The sequence below is a fragment of the Heterodontus francisci genome, chromosome 12, assembly GCF_036365525.1.
Source record: "Heterodontus francisci isolate sHetFra1 chromosome 12, sHetFra1.hap1, whole genome shotgun sequence".
NCBI classification, from domain to species: Eukaryota; Metazoa; Chordata; class Chondrichthyes; order Heterodontiformes; family Heterodontidae; genus Heterodontus; species Heterodontus francisci.
In genome coordinates this window covers 16,489,039-16,511,536 of record NC_090382.1, presented here as the reverse complement: position 1 = coordinate 16,511,536, position 22,498 = coordinate 16,489,039, and the positions used below count along the sequence as shown (strand labels likewise).

At 42.2% G+C, this 22,498-nt stretch overlaps 1 protein-coding gene across 6 annotated transcripts in view; it reads right to left on the bottom strand.

Moving 5' to 3' along the window:
• Positions 1-8,229: 8,229 nt before the first annotated feature.
• Positions 8,230-22,498, bottom strand: part of LOC137375763 (ran-binding protein 17-like) — a 1,067,965-nt gene continuing 1,053,696 nt past the window's right edge. For 3 of the 6 annotated variants that reach the window (XM_068043152.1, XM_068043153.1, XM_068043158.1), the window contains 4 exons: positions 16,787-16,885; positions 10,282-10,409; positions 9,071-9,247; positions 8,230-8,445 (listed from right to left, as the gene is read on the bottom strand). In XM_068043152.1, coding sequence (XP_067899253.1) covers positions 8,343-8,445; positions 9,071-9,247; positions 10,282-10,409; positions 16,787-16,885 — 507 coding nt within the window. In that variant the 3' untranslated portion in view covers positions 8,230-8,342. The remainder of the gene's footprint in view (positions 8,446-9,070; positions 9,248-10,281; positions 10,410-16,786; positions 16,886-22,498) is intronic. The other 3 variants (XM_068043155.1, XM_068043157.1, XM_068043154.1) reach the window with 2 other exon arrangements.

Below are 22,498 nucleotides of genomic sequence, written 5' to 3'. Positions count from 1 at the left end.
TTAACATTTCAGGTCAATGACCTTTCCTCAACCTGAAACATTAATTCTTTTTTTCTCTCCACAGCTGCTTCCTGACCTGCTGAGTAAGTCCAGCATTTTCTGTTTTTATTTCAGTGTCCCAGCATCCACAGTATTTTGCTTTTACACCAGAGGGAACCATCCTGCTCTTCTACATTTTAAGATCTTTTCCAACTACCTGAGAGGGCAGAGAGGGCCTTGATTTAATGTCTCATCTGAAAGATTACATTTTTGATAGTGCAGCATTCACTCCTTACAACACTGGAGTATCAGCCTACATTATGTTCTCAAGTCTCTGCAGTGGGGCTTAAACCCACAACCTTCTGACTGAGAGTACAGAATGCTACTACTGACACTATCCATTCAGCTGCCTTTGCTATCACCCCGCCCCAACCCCTTCCCTTGCCCAAGAAACCAAACCTGCCCCAGTCCCATTCCCACTGCAGCCTAGAATTGCTGTCTCTCTAGTTTCTTTCACATCCTCCCTTGTCTCATCTATGACACCTATCACCTGCACTCTTGACCTCATTCCCTCCAAACACCTGATCACCCAACTTCTTTTCCTGGCCTTCATTTCAGTCAATATTGTAAATGGTTTGCTTTCCACAACATCTACCATCATCACCTCTTCCTCAAAAAACCCCCAACCTCAAGCCACTTGTCACAGAAGCTACTGCTCCGTCTCCAATCTCCCTTTTCTCTCCAAGGTTCTTGGACATGTTGTCACCTCCCACATCCATGCTAGTTTTTTCCTGAAACTCACTGGCTGAACTCCTTCAATCAGGCTTCTGACCCTGCCACAGCATCAAAATGATTCTAACAAAATCACAGATTTTGTGACTGTGACTGTGGTGTATTATACCTCCTCTTCGTCTCTGGGGCCTTTGGCATAGTTAACCACACTATCCCCTTCCGACACCTCTCCTCCATTATCCATCAGTGGAGCTGCCATTGTTTGGCTCCATTCTTACAATCCAATTGTAGCCAGTGCATCTCCAGCATTGAGTTCTCGTCCCACTTTTGCACGATAAGTCCCTCAATGATCTATTTTTGGCCTCTGAACTTCCAATTTTACACGCTGTCATTCGCAGACATGGGATCAGCTTCCACATGTACGCTTTGAACACCCAACTCTAACTGTTCACCACCACTCTTGACCCTTCCGCTGTCTCTGTGTTATCAGTGTTATCAGACTGTTTGGTCTGCATCTTACTCAAACCTAAAATGAGCTTCCAACCCCTTATTCTCTCTATCACAAAGACCACCTACCTCCACCACATAACATGGCCTACCTCTGGCCCTATCTCAGCCCATCTTCTATTAGAGCCTTCAACCATGCCTTTGTCATCTTCAAACTCAGCTATTCCAATGCTCGTCTGGCTGGCATTCCATTTACCTTCCTTCGTAACCTTCAGCTCATCCAAAAATCTGTATCCTAACTTGCTCCAAGTCCCAATTGCCCATTAACCCCCATCCTCACAGATTTACATTATCTCCCAATTCCCTAACACCCCAAATTTATGTCACTTCATGCCCTCCCTATCTCTGTGACTTCCTCAAGCCCTAAAGCCCTTGCCACACTCCTTCAAACATTCTCCATTCCTCTGACTGTGGCCTCTTGTGCATCACCCAACCTTTTGCCCCCATCACTGGAGGCCAGGCCTTTTGTCATCTAGACCCTAATTAATTGCAGTCAGGCATCTTTACTCCTTACTCAAATCCTCTTGTAATAAAGGCCAACATACCATTTGCCTTCTTAATTGCTTGCTGTACCTGCATGTTAGTTTTCAGTTATTTGCAAATTGGCTGCTACATTTGCCCACAAAACAATGCTGACTACACTTCACAAGTAATTCATTGATTGAGAAGAGCTTTGAGATGTCCTGGGGCATGAAAGATACTTTATAAAAGTCCCATCCAATATAATTCTCATACAATCTCAGTCACACCAGCACATTTACAACACAGACAGCACCACGAACAACTCTGATTAAGGCCACTTGTTTCCTTCCCTCATCTCAGCAAAATTTCACTCTGTCACCATCTAACTCAGTTGGCCTTTGACAACCTCTGTTTGTGCACTTACCCTACCAACCTGGCACAGATTAAATAAAAATTCATCCTTCTTGCTCCCAGGTTGAAGCTACAGGATGCATTGATGGTCTCCACACCGCTATCCGTGTTGCTCTTTTCTGCTAGTTGGTCTCTCCTCCAAACGGGGCCATCCTTTTCCCAGGACCTCTTGCATGAGGACCCCCTGATCATTGAATAGGGCTGTTCTGCACCAATGATTTGGTAAAATCAAAAGTTGCAGCATTCAGGGAAACTGGTGGCCCTTTAAAAGTTGTTGGCACCAGAAATTCTACTTTACAAACTTGGAGCTTTCTTCGCACATCATGACCAAGAGTGTCATCAAAATATGGTAATATGCTGACCTTGTATTACTGAGTGTGGTGAGCTCATTTGGACACAGAAGCAGTGGATCAGCCCCAAAAATTTGCATGAATGATATAGTATGACAGATAATGCAATGGATACAATGCAAGCTGGACACAAAAGTTTTATATTGCAAAACAGCACCCGCTCTCATTGGATAATTTTTAAAAAATAAAACTTACAGTCCTAGATCCTAATTACCTGTATTAAATATACAACATATCCCTAGATTTCTTATATCTCTTTTCTATTATTTATTTCCCAAAGTTTAATGAATTATTTTAACCTTTGCCTTGCTTTAAATGCAGTTGAGAATAAATTCCAAGATTTCTTCATCTTATATAAGACCGTACTCCTAATCCAGTGATCTGGTTGTATCTTCTGTCTGAACAAATCCTCAAATTCATCCTTCAGCATTAATGGACACTCCATTCATTACTCAGGAGAACAAGATCACACACCAACAGTTTCTGGCAGAAAATAGTTGAAATAAAACACACTGCAAAATTTTCCAACACATCATGATTTTAATAAAAAATGCAATGGGTATTAATAAAGATTTCTCTTTTATTTGAGCACAGTTTCAAAATGTTCTTCCACTACACCTAGTACATGTCCACAGGCACTGCACTTGCTTGATTAGTGCTGTGAGTTCAACGTCCATTAATAAATATTCTAATAAATTACCTCACAGTCATGGAGAGTGAAACTGGGTTTGCTTTCTGGTTCTACAAGATCATTCCCAAAATTAAATATTTGCACTGAAGTTTTCTTTTATTATATTTTGGTCTATTAACCTTTAAAGATATTTTTACACTATAGAACAGAAAAAAAGGGCCCAGGCAGCAAGGTACAACTAGAACATATCTTTCAAATGGTTCCAGTTTGCTCAAAATATCCCAACATTAAATGGAAGCGTGCAAGACTCCCAACAAAGATAAGGTCAATTCATTCAATAGTTCCATGGAAAATCCTGTTAATGGCCCAAGGCATGACCCTGCAACACATCGGAAACTGAAGGCAGAAATGAGGGACTTCATACAAAAGTGACTGTTGCACTCTCGCACTGTTTCTTCTTGCGGTGGTTTGGGTCAAAAAACATTTTGGCCACGAAATTCAGCTCCATGGCACCCAGCTTTTCAGCAGTATGATTGCAGTTTTGCTTTCAAAATGGTGTCTGCGACATGCATATATACACTTTCGGTATTAGCTGTGCAGAATGCAATTGTGCTGAGGGCGCTAGCAAATGTGCAGAAAACATTCCCCCAGACGTATCATGATGTTGCTGTTTTTACGTGAGCATTGCCATTTTGGAACTCAACTCTCCAGCTAATGCTGTCTCTTAAACACACATGGCTGAACATATGTTCAGCAGCAGAAAGGATGCCCCACCAGCACTATTTAAAGGGATCATCATCTACTTTCAGGTTAGTTGCTGATTGATTTCTACTGGCTCTAGTTGCGATTGTAGAGGTATTTGATGGGATGGCTCAAGACTCTGGTGCGCAACCTATGCACGCATGAGCAGCATGTAGATAGCAAAAGTCATACTGCCACATGAAATGTGATAGAGCAGAACTTTAGGCTGCTTAAGCAACACTTCTGCTGGCTGGACCGCTCTGGAGGAGCCCTGCAGTGCTTGTCAGACAGCATGTCAAGAATTATGGTAGTTGCTGCACAACTTCACCATCAAGAGGCACCAGCCCTCGCCACCAGCTATGCAGAGGAGGAGGCGGCGGAGGAAGAAGAGGAGGAGGAGAAATTGAGGAGGCAACCAGCCACAGCTCACTTCTGGCCAGGGTATTCGTGATCAACTCATCTGACTGCAAAACCAGTAAACACTATCCTCACTCCCTATTCACCAAAAACCCACAACTTACCTTCCTCTGTTACTGACCATTAGCGTGTCTGCTTGACCACAATGCAAAAAGAAAAGCCACCATAAAATAAACATTCATAATCAAATTTATAAATGAAATCATACCATACTGCATACAGACATCAACATACACCCTTGTGTATTCCATTAGTGCTCTTACACAGTGCTACTCCAGCAGCTGCATCATCTTGGCATGGGTGGTAGCAGTCTGGCCTGGCGGGCTGGCTGACAGGCAATAGTAAGGACACTGGTGGAGTGACAGTGGTGGGAGGACAAATGCTATCATCCTGAAAGGGGACAGTAGGCTCATGCTCCATGGTGCCATGGACTCCCCCGGGGCGGTGCCTCAGCAATCTTAGCAATGTGTCAAGGTTAGATTGCCAGACTGCTGTGAGACCCTGTAAGCCCTTTGAACACTGGTATCTGCAGCTATGATGCCACCAGTCTGAGCTTGTGTGGAAGCAAGCTGAGCTTGCACTTTAGCCTGAGTTTCCACTGCAACATCCAGATGTTGAGTGCCTTCTATTTATACTGCAATGGAAGTTGAGATGTTGGCCATTAGACACTGTATCATGATTAGGTCTGTTAGTCTGCTAATGGAGTTGGCCACCACTTCCACAATGAATTGACTCCAAACTCTGTGCAAAGTCCTATGCCATATTATTGCCAGTCTCTTCCATGCTCCTTAACATTGCACGCAGGCTTTCTGGAAGGTCTGCCAAAGCACCAAGCATTTCATTGTGCATACCTATCAGCCTTCATCTGTAGGACTGAGCAAATTGCTGGAGTTGTGGGCTGATAAGTCCCCAGGTCCTGATGGACTTCATCCTAGGGTCTTTAAGGAAGTTGCTAGTGAAATAGTTGATGCGTTGGCTTAAATTTTCCAAAATTCCCTAGATTCGGGGAAGGTTCCATTAGATTGGAAAATAGCCAATCTAACTCCTTTATTCAAAAAGGGAGGGAGACAGAAAGCAGGAAACTACAGGCCAGTTAGCTTAACATCTGTCATACGGAGAATGTTAGAAGCTATTATTAAAGATGTTATAGCAGGGCACTTAGAAAAATTTAAGGTAACCAGACAGCGTCAATATGGTTTTGTGAAAGGGAAATCATGTTTAACCAATTTATTGGAGTTCTTTGAAGAACTAACATGTGCTGTGGAGAAAGTGCATGTATTGTGCTTAGATTTCCAGAAGGCATTTGATAAAGTGCCACATCAAAGATATTTACGAAATAAAAGCTTATGGTGTAGGGAGTAACATTTTGGCATGGATAGAAGATTGGCTAGCTAACAGGAAATAGAGAGTAGGCATAAATGGGTCATTTTCTGCTTGGCAAGATGTAACGAGTGGTGTGCCACAGGGATCAGTGCTGAGGCCTCAATTTTTTATAATTTATATAAATGACTTGGATGAAGGGACTGAAGGTATGGTTGCTAAATTTGCTGATGACACAAAGATAGGTAGGAAATTAAATTGTGAAGAGGACATAAGGAGGCTACAAAGGGATATAGATAGGTTAAGTGAGTGGGCAAAGACCTGGCAAATGGAGTATAATGTGGGAAAATGGGAAACTGTCCATTTTGGCAGGAAGACTAAAAAAACAAGCATATTATCTAAATGGTGAGAGATTGCAGAGGGACCTGGGTGTCCTAATGTATGAATCACAAAAGGTTATTTGGTAGGTACAGCAAGTAATTAGGAAAGCTAATAGAATGTTATCACTTATTGCGACTGGAATTGAATACAAAAGTAGGAAGGTTATGTTTCAGCTATACAGGGCATTGGTGAGACCACATCTGGAGTACTGTGCACAGTACTGGTCTCCTTATGTAAGGAAGGATGTAAATGCGTTGGAAGCAGTTTAGAAAAGGTTTACTAGACGAATACCTGGAATTGGTCGGTTGTCTTATGAGGAAAGGTTGGACAGGCTAGGCTTGCATCTGCTGGAGTTTAGAAAAGTAAGAGGCAACTTGATTGAAGCATATAAGATTCTGAGGAGTCTTTACAGGGTGGATTGGAAAGGATGTTTGCTGCCCTTTCTAGGTGGTAGAGGCCAGGGGTCTGGAAAGTGCTGTCCTTGGCTAATTGATGGTACACACTGCAGCCACGGTGCGCCAATGGTGGAGGGAATGAATGTTTAAGATGGTGGATGGTGTGCTGATCAAGCAGCTGCTTTGTCCTGGATAGTGTTGAATATATCGAGATGAAGCTGCACTCATCCAGGCAAGTAGAGAGTACTCAATCACACTCCTGACTTGTGGCTTGTAGATGGTGGACAGGCTTTGGGGACTGAGGAAGCATGTTAGCCTCCACAGAATTTCTAGCCTCTGACCTGCTTTTGTAGCCATAGTATTTATATGGCTGATCCAGCTAAGTTTCTGGTCAATGGTAACCCCCCATGATGTTGATGGTGGGGATTCAGCAATTGTCATGCAGTTGAATGTCATGGGGAGATTGTTAGACTCTTGTTGGAGATGGTCATTGTCTGGCCCTTGTGCGGCACAAATATTCCTTTCCATTTATCAGCCCAAGTCTGATTGTTGTCCAAGTCTTGCTGCATGTGGGAACAGACTTTCATTATTTCAGCATATGTGAATTGAACTGAATACTGTGAAATCACCAGTGAAGATTTCCACTTCTAACCTTATGAAGGGAATGTCATTGATGAAGCAACTGAAGATGGTTGGGCCTAGACCACTGACCTAAAATCCTGGGGTTGAGGTGATTCGCCTCTAAAAACCACAACCACCTTCCCTTGTGCTAGGTATGACTATAGCCAATGGGAGTTTTCCCCGATTCCCATTGACTTCAATTTCACGAGGGCTTCTTGATGCCACAACTGGTCAAATGCTGCCTTGACGTCACTCTCACCTCATCTCTGGAACTCAGCTCTTTTATCTATGCATGGACCAAGGCTATAATGAGGTCTGGAGCCAAGTGGTCATGGTGAAACCCAAAGTGAACATCAGTGAGCAGGTTATTGCTGAGTAAGCGCTGCTTAATTATGCTTTTGACGCCACTTTCCAGCACTTTGCGATGATTGAGAGTAGACTGATGGGGAGGAGATTGGCCGGATTGGATTTGTCCTGCTTTTCATGAAATTGATTTTCCTGAACAATTTTACACTTTGTCGGGTAGACATGTGCATGCTTGCATGGGTGGATGTGAACATGCACGTGCGGGCTGGTGCCAGCATACATCTGTGTACGTGGGCACATGTACGTGTAGCTGTGGGTGCATGTTGATGTCAGATAAGGACAAGATAAGATTCACTCATTATCTAGAGATGAACTTTGGCCATTTGGGCAAGGTACTGGAGTGCGGCTGTTGTCCACAGAACTGCAACCTTCAAGGATGGAGAAAGCTATGAAACAACAACCCATGGAGATTCATAGCATTGATGGCTGCCTACTCTACTCCTTGTTGATTTAATGTGTCACCATGTGCCCTGCTTTTATCCAGGGGGACACCTCTGTTAGAAATAACGGAGCCTTGAAAATCCAGTAGGATGAATTTATTCACATATAACCAGGTAATTCGGACTACAATCTTTGGCAATGGGTTGCCAAACTGGAACTGGTTACCAATATAATAATTTACATACGTACTTGAAATTCAACTTCTGTCCATTTGAGAAATGTATTACATTGTAGGCAAAATGTAATCTCATCAGTTATTGTGAAATGGCTCCACTGTAAACCAGAGTGTTTTTGGTACCCAACACTAGTTTTGGTCAGTAAATAGTGTTTGCACTGACACTGAGACCAGTGCCAGCCAGGAAATAAGTGAGGCGTTAGTTTAGATGCCAACCCACCCTGAACTTCCACTAGATTTTGTTAGTGAGTTACCCTTGCCCTCTCCCAATCCCAGGAAGATCACCATTGTCTCACGTACCAAGGTGGAAAAGACACATTTTATTTTACGGCAGTAACAAAACGTGCTGGCATAACGCTCACTGTTCTGGGCACTGCGGCTCCTCCGATCATCTTTGACTCCAGTGATCAGCATCAGCTCATCATATCTATGGTGCCCGCAGGGTTACTGGCAGCTGTGCTGATGCGCAAAGTCTCAGTTACATCGCGTTTAAACACGGACATGTTCTGTGTAAACCTGCAATGGAGAGAAACCAAACAGGGTCCTGATGTCTAAATTCAATAGGAATCCTATTTAAAAAATAGCAGTTGGAAAAAAAAATAGTTTGTTCCTGGCAGGATGGAAGACGCATCGTTACGAAAGTGCTTCCATTTTTTTGAGGATTCATATTTAAATTGTGGAAATGGATTCATTTTTTGGAAGGTTGAAGATTTCATAGATGCTGGATTTTGTCTTTGTTGAAAAGACTTGATGGACATGTTTTTTGACAAAGGTCACTGAGAGGTCTTGTTTGAAAACAACCTTTTACTGGAAATCATATGCCTTAAGCTCAATAAACAACAGAAACCTTGGTAACCTGGGGAAGATGTTTACAGAGAAGTGACATGTCAAGATTTATGAGGGTCAGGAGGTTCTGACTGGCTGTTTGTGGTTTTGCTTCTGAGATATTGTTTTGGTATAGTTGGAGTATGGACTGCTTTTGAAAAGCAATTGAAGATCAATCTGCCATCCCTGCACTTCTCTAAGAGACCCTGAGAGGTCCAGTGTGTCAGCTCCTCTATCCTCCTGTCTTTGAAAAAACCCTGCGAAATCTGAGTGATAGTGGAAGCCCCTGATGCCGCATTTCTCCTAGAAAACCTACCAGACTATTTCTTGACATCTCCAGAAAGAAGTGCTTCTGAAAAGATCCCAGTGACCCCTCATCATATACCCGGACGCCAGACCAAAACGGACATCCTTCCATATCTTCTCTTTTTTCTTCAAGAATGACCAAGTATTTGGCCAAAGTATTCTTTGTCTTTTCTTTTGTAACAGAGCTCTGCAGAGAGAATTTCTTCATTTTTTACAGTGTTTGTGTATGAGTTTGTGTGTGGGGTTAAAAAGGGAACTTTCATATTTCAATTTTTGTATTAATGCTTTGCTTCTTTACTGGATAAGTCTTATTTTATATTAAACTGATAATTTTGTTGTTTATTACAGAAACCTGGTTGGTGTATTTTATTCTGGGATAAAGAGTAGAGTATATGATTGGCCGTATCAGTATCTGGGTAAACATTTCAAAATACATGTTGTGACCTGTGGAGAAGTGTGACAGTGCACTCTTCTGCCTCAGTCATAACAACCTGGAGAATGCCATGAGCTAAGCGCCCATCACCGTGAAGAAAATCACATTCTCTTTATGCTGTGTAGACAGCAGGGGAGGAGATAAGTAGTTATCTCTGACCTTGCAGTTCTGCATAGCTCAGGAAATTGAAAGACCAAGATAAAGAGGTGCGAAAGACTAAGTGGCTCAGCAGGCTGATAACTGAAACTACAGCTGAGGCCCAGGTGTGGGATAGCATGACTGATAAGAAAGGACAACATTGAAACGTGTGGACTGCAGTCGGGTAAAGAAGGACGGGGACTGGTCATTTCCAGATTCAGGCCTACAATCAACATCGGTAATGACCAGCTGTGCGGGTGATTCAGTCAAATCATAGAGGGGTTTGTACTGTGGTTTTGTTGGTCTGATAAACTAACGAATTTAGGTTCAGCCAAAACCTGTTTGCCGCGTGTATTTTGTAATTGTAATTCCGGGGTCCAAGAATCATTGTAAGCAGGAAGGGATCTGAAACCCTTACAAAACCTGTATCCTTACCTGGTCTGGCCTATATCTGACTCCAGCCTCACACCATTAATGGCCAGATTTGGAGAATTAATTAAAAAAAAAAGGCACTGGAGTAGAATGGTTAAATGCCAACTGTGACTGATCATATTTATGGATGGGCAGCCAAATTTGCCTCTGTAAAACCTTGACTCTGATTATGACCCAGCACCATCATCTTTTAACTTCATTTCATTGACTATGCTTACCTGTCTCTGTTCTTGATCAGCAAACTCTGTTGCACACCTTCCATTAACTTCTCAAAGCATGCATTCAGAGCTGGCTGCTGCTCAGGGTGCTGGTTGCTTATCAGATTCCTTCTCAACTCACCAAAGTACTGCAATCAGAAAGCATAGTGTGTCAAATATCAACTGAGTTTCACTGCACAGCATTCGCAGTGGTATTTCTTTGTGATTTCTGGCCTTAATTCATTAGGCACCGAAGCTGAAACTTTGACTGTGCTCAATCATCAGGATATTCTGTGAAGAGGTGTACACCACTGTGAAAAATGTGACAGAAGAAATAGTTCAGGGGTTGAAGAAACATGCCAATATGAAATGAAAATGTGGATGTGTATTGCTTTGAAGAAAGCCAATTTCTTTTCAGCAAAATATTCAGAGTGAATTTCATTAAAATTCTGTGAAGTCTAACATAAATGTTAGGTGCCATAGTTCATTAAAGATGATTATCTGAACTTGCCCTGTTGGTGAGGAGCTTTGTTCACTGGCTGTGCATGCCATGAAATCACAGGTGCACCCCTACCACGGTCCTCATTGCAATTTTCTACCCACTGGAATTAATGAATGAAAAATTGCACACCTCTGACTTCCTAATACATAGGGTCAGTGAGAAAGGCTCCCAGCATGAGCTTGGCCAACCACCATGTATGAGAAATGTGGCTCAGTCACAGAGGTGATATCTAAACAGGCAGAGCTAGAACCTGCAATGGAGATTAAGAAAGCAATGGAGAGAGAGCAAACGAAGAGAGGAGGTAGTGCAGTGATCTGAAATATCTGTTGGTGTCTCCCCTCCATGCCAGGCAGTCAAGTGCACTGCGTAGAGCAATACTGAGTCATGCAGACCAGCTGCCAGCATTTACTCGAAGGTTCTCCCTACGGCTTCAGGAGGTGACAGAGATAGGGCCATGAAGGGCTTCAAATATGAGGATGAGAATTTTAATTTTGACCCATTGGTGGACTGAGAGCCAATATGGGTCAGCAAGCATAGTGGTGATGGGAGAACGGAACCTAGTGAGGAGTAGGGTTTGGGCAGCAGTTTGGATGAGCTGAAGTTTACCGAGGATGGAGAATGAGAAGCCAGTAGGAGAGCATTGGATTGGTCTGAAGATGAAAGGCATTGTTGAGGGTTTCAGCAGCAGATGGGTTGAGGGAGGGACAGAAGTGTTGAAATCCACTAACTCAGTGCAAAAACTGAAGCTTTCTGGTTTCTTTATCTACTATGTCATTGCAGGAGCTTAAATTAAACTTTATAACCACACATTCACATTTTGCGTTAACTTCAGTGCTGTCAGTGTTTGAGAATGCTATGACTGGACTCAGCATTCTTGGCTTAAGCAATGTAAAGCCAACCAGGATTCCCACTCTTGATCAAACAAACCTTGCTGGAAAGTATTTTGTTAGTTGTTCTCGGGATATGAGCAATGCTGAATTTAGAATGCACTCCCTGAGAAGATGGTCATCTGGTTCCTCCTTGGGAGCCTTGTGGTGATGGTGCTCCCACAAGAGTGTTAGTGAGTAACATCAGAAGGACAGTATTGGGCTGAGTGGAAGGGCTGCTAAACTTCATGGATACTCAAGATCCAGTAGGACTTCCAACATCTTCATATGTCCTGTTTTGGGCAGCGTTAATGGTGTATCCTTGGAACAGCAAATGTGCAATGAACAGACAAGCCCTTGTGCCTAGTGGCACCAAATGCCACTGCAGACTCCTTTGCCAGAAGACAGCTTACAGAATGCTGCTGCTGTTCTGCACAAGGCTGTGATGCCCTTTCCCAATAAATAGTGTGTTGGTATTCATTGTTTATGTTTGCACACTAGAGCACATCCGTACCCCAGCAAGGGGTCAACACTTTTCTCAGAAAGACTGGGATATAAACTGGCAGAAAAAGGAGGAAGGAAAGAAGTAAAGATAGTTCACAGCATGTTATCGTAAGGTATTGTCTTATTACTAAATTGAAATATAAAGCTTTACTGCTCTGACAGTGTCTGTAATGCACAGTGTCGTCAGTCAAATTAATTTCCAATCTTGCACTTATTTTTCAATATTCCCTCATGAGCTGGGATATAAGAAGCAGTGATGGTTGATGGACCACGAGCAGAACTTAGGCAGGTGCAATCGGGCAATTGGTTGTTTCAATTTTATTAAGAGAAGGAAAGCATCTTATACTGTCCTTCAATTTCTAAGGCAGAAAACTGTGGCTTTATTAAAAACTTAATCATTGTGGCAACCTCACTGCAAACGTCAAAAAAATACTTGGAATTGGAGCAAGAATGCCTTGTAATCTGCTGTTGGTAATGGGCAGATCAATAAAATGACACCTTCTAGTCGCACAGCAATAGCAGAGCATGTAGTTTAAGTATGACTTGCACTTATTAAAAGTACTCTTTCCAGCGTTCTTAATTGCTGGTATAAAATATCCTGGACTGAATCTCAAATGGATAATCTGTTAATGTGATCCACTAATTAAAAAGGGAATAAACAATTTTATTGTTCGGCTAAATGCTTATGCAAAGTCCCAAAATCATTACTTGCAATATTGCAAATTGTGGAGAACATTATTTTAGTGTTTTGTTCCTGAACAGTTCCTTCTGCATCCAAAATATGTGAAGATAAAATGAGATACAATCGCCCTCCTGCAAAACTGGGAGCTGACAGACCTGCTGATATAAAAACTGCAGTGTAGCCAGGCTGGAGAAATTGCCTGATCAAACACTGGGATGATAACTTTCAACTAAGTGTAAGGATTATCAATCATCACAGTACTACAGATGTTAATCTATATCATTAAATTCATTAATTTCTCTCTAAAAAAGCCTCATTACTGCACATACCTGAATAGATTTGTATAACCTTGATATGGAGAAAGAACTCATCTTAAGGTACAGCATGTTACTGCATCATCAATAGGGTGAAACTCACCTTGGGTGTCAGAGGCATGGGTGACAACACTAGACTGGTGCAAGAGTGAAATACATGGCTAGAATTCATTATCATTAGTGAAGCTTAGAAAAATGACTCTTAGGACAAAGGGCATCATCTAAAATTTGTTCCGTGACAATTAAACACAGATGCCAGAAAGAACTAATTCATTATCCTGACTTGGAAATATCACAGAATCACAGAATTATTACAGCACAGAAGGAGGCCATTCGGCCCATTGTGTCTGCACCAGCTCTTCGAACGAGGAATTCACATAGTGCCGTTCCCCCGCCTTCTCTCTGTAACCCTGCACATATAACAGTCTAATTCCCTTTTGACTGCTTCAATTGAACCTGTCTCCACCGTACTCTCAGGCAGCGCATTCCAGACCTTAAGCACTTGCTGCGTATATCTATCGCCATTCCTTCACTAAATCCTGGAATTCCCTCCCTAACAGCACTGTGAGTGTATCTACACCACATGAGCAGCAGCAGTTCACGAAGGCAGCTCACCAACACCTTCTCAGGGGCATTAGAGATGGGCAATAAATGCCAGCCTTGCTAGTGACACCCACATCCCATGAACGAAGAATAAAAAAAAATGGACCTGGAGAGGAACTTTACTCAATATCCACATAAAATGATCCTGTCCTCACTGAATGACCACACACTCATATTTTCCAGCACAGGCCACTGCATGGTAATTACTAGTTGATTATAGCACATGTACCTTTGCAGAAATCAGCCACCAGCCAAAGACTTGCAGGTTAAGAGGTAAATTGGCCATTGTAAATTGCCCCTAGTGTAAGTAGGTGTTAGGAGAATGGTGGGGATGTGATAGGGAATATGGGATTAATGTAGGATTAGCATAAATGGGTGGTTGTTGGTCGGCACAGACTCGGTGGGCCGAAGGGCCTGTTTCAGTGCAGTATATCTAAAAAAAACTTAGCATAGACCAGGGATTCAACGAAGGGTCTTCTGGTCTGCCTCTTATGGTACCACATTAGAGCAGTGTATTCATAAACTTATCCATTAGGCCAGCAATTACCATTATATTGTTCGGCTCATTTTAATATTTGGCGTAAGCAGGCTGTCATTTTGATGCTCAGGCGTCATTTTGCATGAATCGTATGTGCCAAACTAGCACTGATAGAGGTTTCCATTTGGGATGGGTAGAAAATCGGCATGCTCATATACAGAGCCAGCCAACAGTGTGGGCCAGGTAGGGGAGGATGAGGGAAACACATGAGCTGGCAGCAGGCCAGATTATTTTTGAGGGGCCAGGAAGAGCACCAAGCAAGAAAACGAAGGTGAAAATGGTTTGGGGCAATTTTCTGAGCAGCCCGCCGCCGCCAGGGATGCTGTGAATAGAGGCTCAAAGGCATATGGAACAGCAAGCCTGCCAAAGGTGGTTTTAAGTGCCCTGTCGGTTGTATTCTTAGTAGCACTGCTCTACCAGGTAGTGTCTGAAATAAATGAATCCAGGCCTTCTGAAAACTATTGTTGAAGGAAAAACGATTCATCAAAATGAAAAGGCTAATTTCTTCGACCTGATTCAGGCATAGGTACAAACCTCAATTGCTGTCACATTCTCTTTTAACCTCCCTCGCATTTAGTTTGGAGTTGGGGAAGCTGAGGATAGGACTAGCACTTTGTGAGAAACACTAACAACTTCAAACAGTTTTGTTAATCATAATGGATTGCTTTTTTTAAAAAAGGAAAAAGATTTTATTTATATCCAATGAAGGATGTTGGCGAAACATAGAAATCAGATATTTTTTATACTTGGGAGGAGGAATGATTCATTGGTTTACGCAGGATAGAAATTATTAGGCTACCAAATATGTGAAAGATTGCAGTGATCCATAAAGTATGATAATGTGATGTCACCTACTATTGCAAAACACTGTCTATCCTCTATCTCTCACTTAATCATTTTAAAAGTAGTGCTATCTTTCATTGCACTTGAATGCAAATCATCACGAAGCAGATAATGTTAAAGATACTGAATCCACTACGACAAAACTGGGTCATTCAAGGAAGGTGAATGATGAGACATCTCACATCGTATTTACATTTATTCTCCTCTTCTATCATCTTCATCTTATCCCTTTGCTTCTTTTTTTTGGTGGAGGTAAAGAATTTATCTGAAACACATTTACATTTCAATCACCAGGTTCAGCTGTTCCCTGCACGGCTCTCTCTGTTTCTCCTGGCAGTATAGAATGCACTCTAAATGTATCCCTGAAAACTGGAGCTTGACAGTGAATAGGGGTATTATATGTGTAATTAGTTATGTTCTTTGTTTGTTGTCTCCTTCTCTCCCAAGGACACTGACTCACATTGTACAGGATCCATAGACACTGGTTACGTTCCAGCAGCTCACCCAAGGGGACATACTTTATGTGATAGCCTAGACAGTGGCAGTCTGGTTGTGGAGGGTACCACAGTCAAGCCAACTCCTGTTCACATGCCTGCACTGTCCAGGATGGGGATTGTTGGATAACATCAGCAGCAGAATCTTTGGCTGATGCTTTTCCCTCCCTAGCCCAGAGAAGCTGAGATGAATTATAGATATTTCAACACTATCTAAACACAGCTGACAGAGAGACACAAGTCTCCATCGGTCAGCTGCATTCCACAGTGCAGGCCTGACACCCTGACTGGGTCTATAATTCTGTGATCGGTGGTGGTGCTGGTAATTACAGTTCAGACAGCTAGTGCTGTGTGTTTGCTGCTTATAGAGTTCCGTACAAAAGAGAAGCTGGAATTTCCTCTGCTCACCACACTCCAGGGACCCCTGCTGTAGGTGTCCATGTGTGCACTGAGTGAGTAAAGCATGGACATCTTCATCTTGAAATTCCATGAGAGATCTGGTGATCGCCTACCACTAATAAAGTTATTGCCAGAGATCGGTAAAACCCCACAGAGATTCTACCATCACCACCCACCGCCACCCCGCCCCCCTCCCCCCCCACAACCTTGTCATTTTAGAAGGTAGAACAATGCACAACTAAATCGATACCTGCAACTGGGCACCTGATCCACGAGGACCACAGCTATGGAAAGTGGAGAACAGGTAGCTCAGAAAAGACCTTACTAAGGTATGTGAAATCCTAAGTGGTCAAACTGAACTCCAATAAAATCACATATCATCACAGATTAGGTTATAGGGCATGGACTCAAGCTCTAGAATGGAGTGTGAATGGATACTTTAGATTTAACAGCAGATGAATATATGAAACAGGGTGTCAGCAGAGGCTGTGGAGGTTGGGAATTCTAGTACATTCAAGAGCTAGCCAGTTGGGCACTTGTTGAGAGAAGTGATTGAGCGACAGGGCAGAAAGAATGGTTATTATTATCCAGATTTTAAGACTTCCCTGATGGACTGCAATGCTCTTTTGTTTCTATGTACAATCCCATATATCCTAACATGAGATAGTCCCTTCAGGAGAGTAGGGAAAATTGGGGGGAGAAGCATACTTGCAGTAACCTCAAATGATATCTAACTCCATTGAAGCCTATTGGCCATACTGAGTTCTTAGCGAAGCCTTACCTTCTCATTGAGAAGTATTAGCCCCAGCAATGGGCGTGACATTGACCACTGATTCCGACAGTCCTCAAATATAATGCAATTCATTAAAATGGACAGCATCTGAAAGCAAGAGGAACAAACCAATGATACAGCCATACAATCACCACTCTACAGCCTTTTATTAACCAAGCTTAACTTCACTGCTTCCTGGTTTACCTCATCATTTCTCCTGTTCTTTCCAGCCACAGTGGTGTTCTGTACTGTAGGCCTCGGCGACGCACTTTGGTTTCTCAATTAAGAATTTAACACTGCCTGTGACATTGGCATTATTTATAAGATTGGAACAGACTGATCACAGATGAAACTTTAGGGGGTAAAGCATAGTGCAATAAAAGCAAAATATTGGGCTTCAATTAATGATTGCTATTGGTTTAAATGAGGTGCAGCCCTAATGTCACACAGAAAAAGTTTTATCAGTGGCTGTACAGGATTTTTGAAATTGGGAGTGAAGAAAGCATTAAAACTGTTTCTAGTTGGGTGTAGGAAATAGTATTTTATAGGAGGGGCCAGTGTATAAGTGTGTGTGTGTGTACATATATATTGGTGGTGTAGATAATACCATAGTAAATCTTTGCTATCACCTTATCTTCTCTTGACACTCCTGTCCTGTTCATCCAAAAGATCCAAATACGCCATTCGGCATCCTGTTCCTTCTCCCAATATCCTCACGATTGAAGTTCGGGCTAACTCTACCATCACTTACTCAAACTCATTCCTCTCTTGGATCTCAAAGCAGTATAACTCCACAGCTCCCTCTGTCTTTCCTTCCTCTAAATTTAAACTATGACTTCTCATTGTCTTGTAATATGGACCTTAACTCTTCATTCGGGTTTCATCCACCATTTAAATCCCAAGGGCCTGTGTTGGACTGATCATTTGCATCACAGCAGCTTTTGTACAGTATTCTACTTTTGAAAAATTAGCTTGGGAGTTTGGGGGAGGGGGGGGCAGTAGTGGAGGCGGGGGAAGGACTGCATATAAATGGCATGACAGCTTCTGGTACTGCATCAGGATATCCCCAATAGCTGCCCTGGCACATTAATGAAGAAGGTTAGTACAACACTACAGCATAAATATAAACACATCATCCAGTTGTTTAGAATGCCACCTCGTGCCATTGCTTCACTCTGGTTTCTTGCAGCATCGATTTACCATCAGGAAGCTCGACACCATCCAGGACAAAGCAGCCCACTTGATTGGCACACTGTCCACAAACATTCACTCACTCCACCACCGATGCACAGTGGCAGCAGTGTGTACCATCTACAAGATGCACTGCAGCAACGCACCAAGGCTCCTTAGACAGCACCTTCCAAACCCGCGACCTCTACCAACTAGAAGGACAAGGGCAGCAAATATATGGGAACAACACCACCTGCAAGTTCCTCTCCAAGTCACATACCATCCTGACTTGGAACTATGTCGCCATTCCTTCACTGTCGCTGGGTCAAAATTCTGGAACTCCCTCCTAACAGCACTGTGGGTGTACCTGCCTCACATGGACTGCAGCGGTTCAAGAAGGCAGCTCACCACCACCTTCTCAAGGGCAATTAGGGATGGGCAATAAATGCTGGCCTAGCCAGCAATGCCCAGATCCCACAAATGCATTAAAAAGAAAAGGAAAACTACATTTCACACCCTCCCGAGTTCAGTAACAGGCCTGTCCATAACGTGACACTGGAACTCATCAGTCCTGTACTCTTCCTAATGATCTTGGTGCATCCCCAACTCTGCCCCGTGTCTCGACCCTTCAGCAGCCTGATGTTTGGAACTGTATATTCGGACTTGTCAATGCTGCAATATCTCCTCCCCCATCCAATATCACGGTCGTGCCTGTGTCTTGCTTCTTTGTTCCCCAGTGACGGTTGGCAACCTTTCAGATAGGTGAATTATCTGCTATGTAGGCCTAACTAAGCCAGCTCGTTACCATGGCAATGGGACTTTAACTCAAGTGCTAATGCCTGGCATCACAGTCCAGAGCACTGGTCGGTAATATGCAGGCATCTACAATGCTGAAATACACAAACACTTTTTCACACTATACTTCACTTATACTTTATAGTCGACACTATAATGATAACTGTTTTCTTTCTATTCACTAACTGTAATGGATTGGCTGCTCGTGACACCCCACCTACAATCAACTGTGTACATTATGTACAAAGAAATGACAAAAAAGCCCTGACAGCACCAGAACTATCCATCAAAAGGCAGGAAGTGCATGGGAACACCATCACCTCCAAGTTTTCCTCGAAGTTATGTCCCACCTTATGGATATAATGATATGAATTATAGATATAAAACATGATACATATTGACCATATATTGCTGTTCCTTTATTGTCGCTGAGTCAAAATCTTGGAACACCCTACCTAACAGCACTGTGGGAGTACCTTCACCACACAGACTGCAGTGATTCAAGAAGAAGGCTCACCGCCATGTTCTCAAGGGCAAATGAGGTTAGGCAATAAATACCAGTCTTACCAACGACGCCTACCTCTCAAGAATGAACTAAACAAATTGTGACTTCTGTTGTAAAATGCACATGCGTGGACATTAGGCGAAGACAGACTCAGACCCTCCATGGCTGAACAGCCCGTTGACACTCATCATCCAGGTATGATAATTGTCCTCAATATAATTATTAGGAGTTGCAGTCCCTAACTAAGGATTAAAAATGCAGCCTATTTCAACGTGTGCCACTTTTAGAAAGAAATACAATTGTATTTTTAAACAGTTTTGCGACCTGATAGTCCTGCTAATCATAAATGCCACTCACATCTCCCTTAGGTTGTCAGTCTGGGATTAAGCCATCAGAAATGGGTATACTTTTTACCTTTGAAAGCAATGTTATGGCTCAACTTTAAAGAAAATACCCTGATTGCTGTGGGAGATGAATATAACCTTATTGAGTGGCCAGTTTCTCAGTGTAAAAGAATGGGATTCATAACAAAGACACAGCTTTATAAATTGTCTAACACTGAACAAATCCCAAATGTTAAACATTGGTAATTTAAAGCTATTTATGGAGGTGTTGCAGACAGATATATTTGGGTTGGAAGCACTGAAGCCATGATCATTAGAAACTAATTCACTGGAAAGAAACTACCTAAAATGGGCTGTTTCTATGTGGGTTTTATTTTTGCGATTATTATGTCTGCCAGTTTGCTCTGGAACTAAGATGTGCACCTATGGCAATCTTATTGTCCTGCACATTATAAGTGCTAAAAATTAAAAACAAGAAAAATAGTTTCCTCTTGTCATAATTTTGTCCTGCAGTAATTACCTGTTTTACAGGGCAGAGAGACAGCAAGACTTTCAGTATAAAACACTTGCACATAATGGCCGAGAATTGCTGGTTAACCACATGGTGATAATATTTATCTTCATAACCTGGTTGGTAACCTGGTGGAACAGATCTCTCACCGATATTCAGCAGGATGGAGATCGGGCAGGTCCCACAAAGAGTGGGTGCATGATTCACCAGTTAGATTATTGCCTCGGCAGTGAGGTAAAAATGAGCCTCCATGTATTCTGTACCATGATTTATTTCCTTTAATCTTCTGGTTGAGAAATTGAATCTCTTATCACAGCAGACTACTATGTGAAGTGAAAGCAAGTCCTGGAATGGACAGTTTCTGTGGGCCAGTGGAATTCGACATCTTTTCAGCTTCTACTGGGAGTTATTTTTAAATCTGCATCACAAGCTTATATTGGTCATGAATCGGAGACTGATTTCTGATCTGAATATTGGCACCTCATCAAGAAACATTGTTATTTTCTTTTTATTGCATGCAATTTCAGTTTCCCTATTTTGTTTCACTTATTCTTTTTGTTCTCAGTTGAGTTGTGGGAAGATGATGCACCATGTTGGTGGGCAATGAGTCAGCTCAAGACAGGATGCATTGATAGGACAAGGAACAACAACAACATGCATTATATAGTGCCTCTAATGTACTGAAAGGTCCCCAGGTGCTTCGTAGAAGTGATTATCAAACAAGACTTGACACCAAGCCACTTAAAGAGATATTTTAACACATGACCAACAGCCTGATCAAAGAGGTAGGTTTTAAGGTAGGTCTTAAAGGAGGAGAGAGAGGTAGAGGTTTAGGGAGGGAATTCCAGAGCTTAGAGCCGAGGCACTGTCACCAATAGTAGAGCAATTAAAATATGCACGTGGGCCCTGTGATTGAGTCAAGAGCCTGACGATCCATACAAGTTGCACCAGTGAATGAATGGCACTGTCACGCAAGTGGCTGACAATAGATTTCAAATGTGCGACTTAATAACATTTTACACTTTTAATTTCTTCATCCTTTAGTCTCCTTTGTACATTTTCTAAGAGCACAAGATTATGATCATGGAAGAAGAAAAATTCACTCAGCAACTTCTGTCCATTCTATTCACAGCCCATGTATGATTTACCCTATCACAGACTCTACCATACCCATTTAATCGCCTAAAGGAAAATTGTGATAAATGCTCTCCTACTTCTCGATCCACAAATTCCAGAATATTTACCAATCTCCGGTGTTCAACAGCTGCTTTTACACCACCCTTAGAGAGTGCTCACACTGCGGGTTCACTGGGCTATTATTGGCGATTGGCATTGGGGTTAACCAGCAGATATAATCACCCCCCCTAAATCAGCACCCTTTCCCCTCCTCACCACTGGCTACATCTTCATAATGCATTTGATCATTACCATCTGTACTTACCCCTGTATTCTTCAACCCTATCCCCAACTGACGATTAATCCAGCTCTTTTGTGAAGGAGTTAATTGAGACAACAGTGATTGCTTTTGCAGAAATAGCCCGCTCTGAAAATCTACATCTGTTGCCTACATAACAACAGTCACTAGACTCTAAATAATTCACTGAGTGAAGCCATTGAAATGCACCACAACATGGTAAGAGGCTATAGAAATTTCTCTTAATCCAGTACTCTGTGACGACCAACAATTGTTGCAATCTTTTATCCTGTTTAAGGTTTGCTGATTTTGAACCACCATCTTTCCGATCTTCACTCCAAGCAGTATCTTATCAAGTGGATAAGGCAATATTTTTTGCAAGTATGCAGTATGCTACAGCAATGCAAAAAAGTAATTCTGATTTATTTGAAATAAAAATAAGAGGGGTTTCGTTTGTTTCACACTACAGATTCTATCAGCTGCTATATGTGGGACACAAATACACTGCAGGAAATAAAACAGCGTTCTAGAAATTGATTGGACAGGAAAATAATAAGGACTCTCAATCATTTGCCTCGCTAGCTGCTTGTTGCACACTCCCAATCAGGCCTAATTCAGTTTCATTTCTGGGGATGAACATGAAAGTGAACATATTTTTATGGTTTGACACCGATTCAGATATTGAGCATTCATCTTTAAAAATACACAAGAATGATTCAAACTAATGACTATCGAGAAAACAGCAGTCAAATCACTGTTTATGGAACAAGGCACTGTAAAGGATGAGAGTAAAATAAATCTACTTGAATTATGTTGCCAATTTTCTCCCCATCTCTCCTGAAAGTGCTGACTCGTACTGGATACAGTCCCATAGGTGTTGGTAGCCCCACTCTTACTTGTTTATTGTGGCCTTACTTTAAGTGTGAAACCAAAGAGAATGTTGGTTGGGAATACACCCATCTACAGAAAATCACAGCAAACT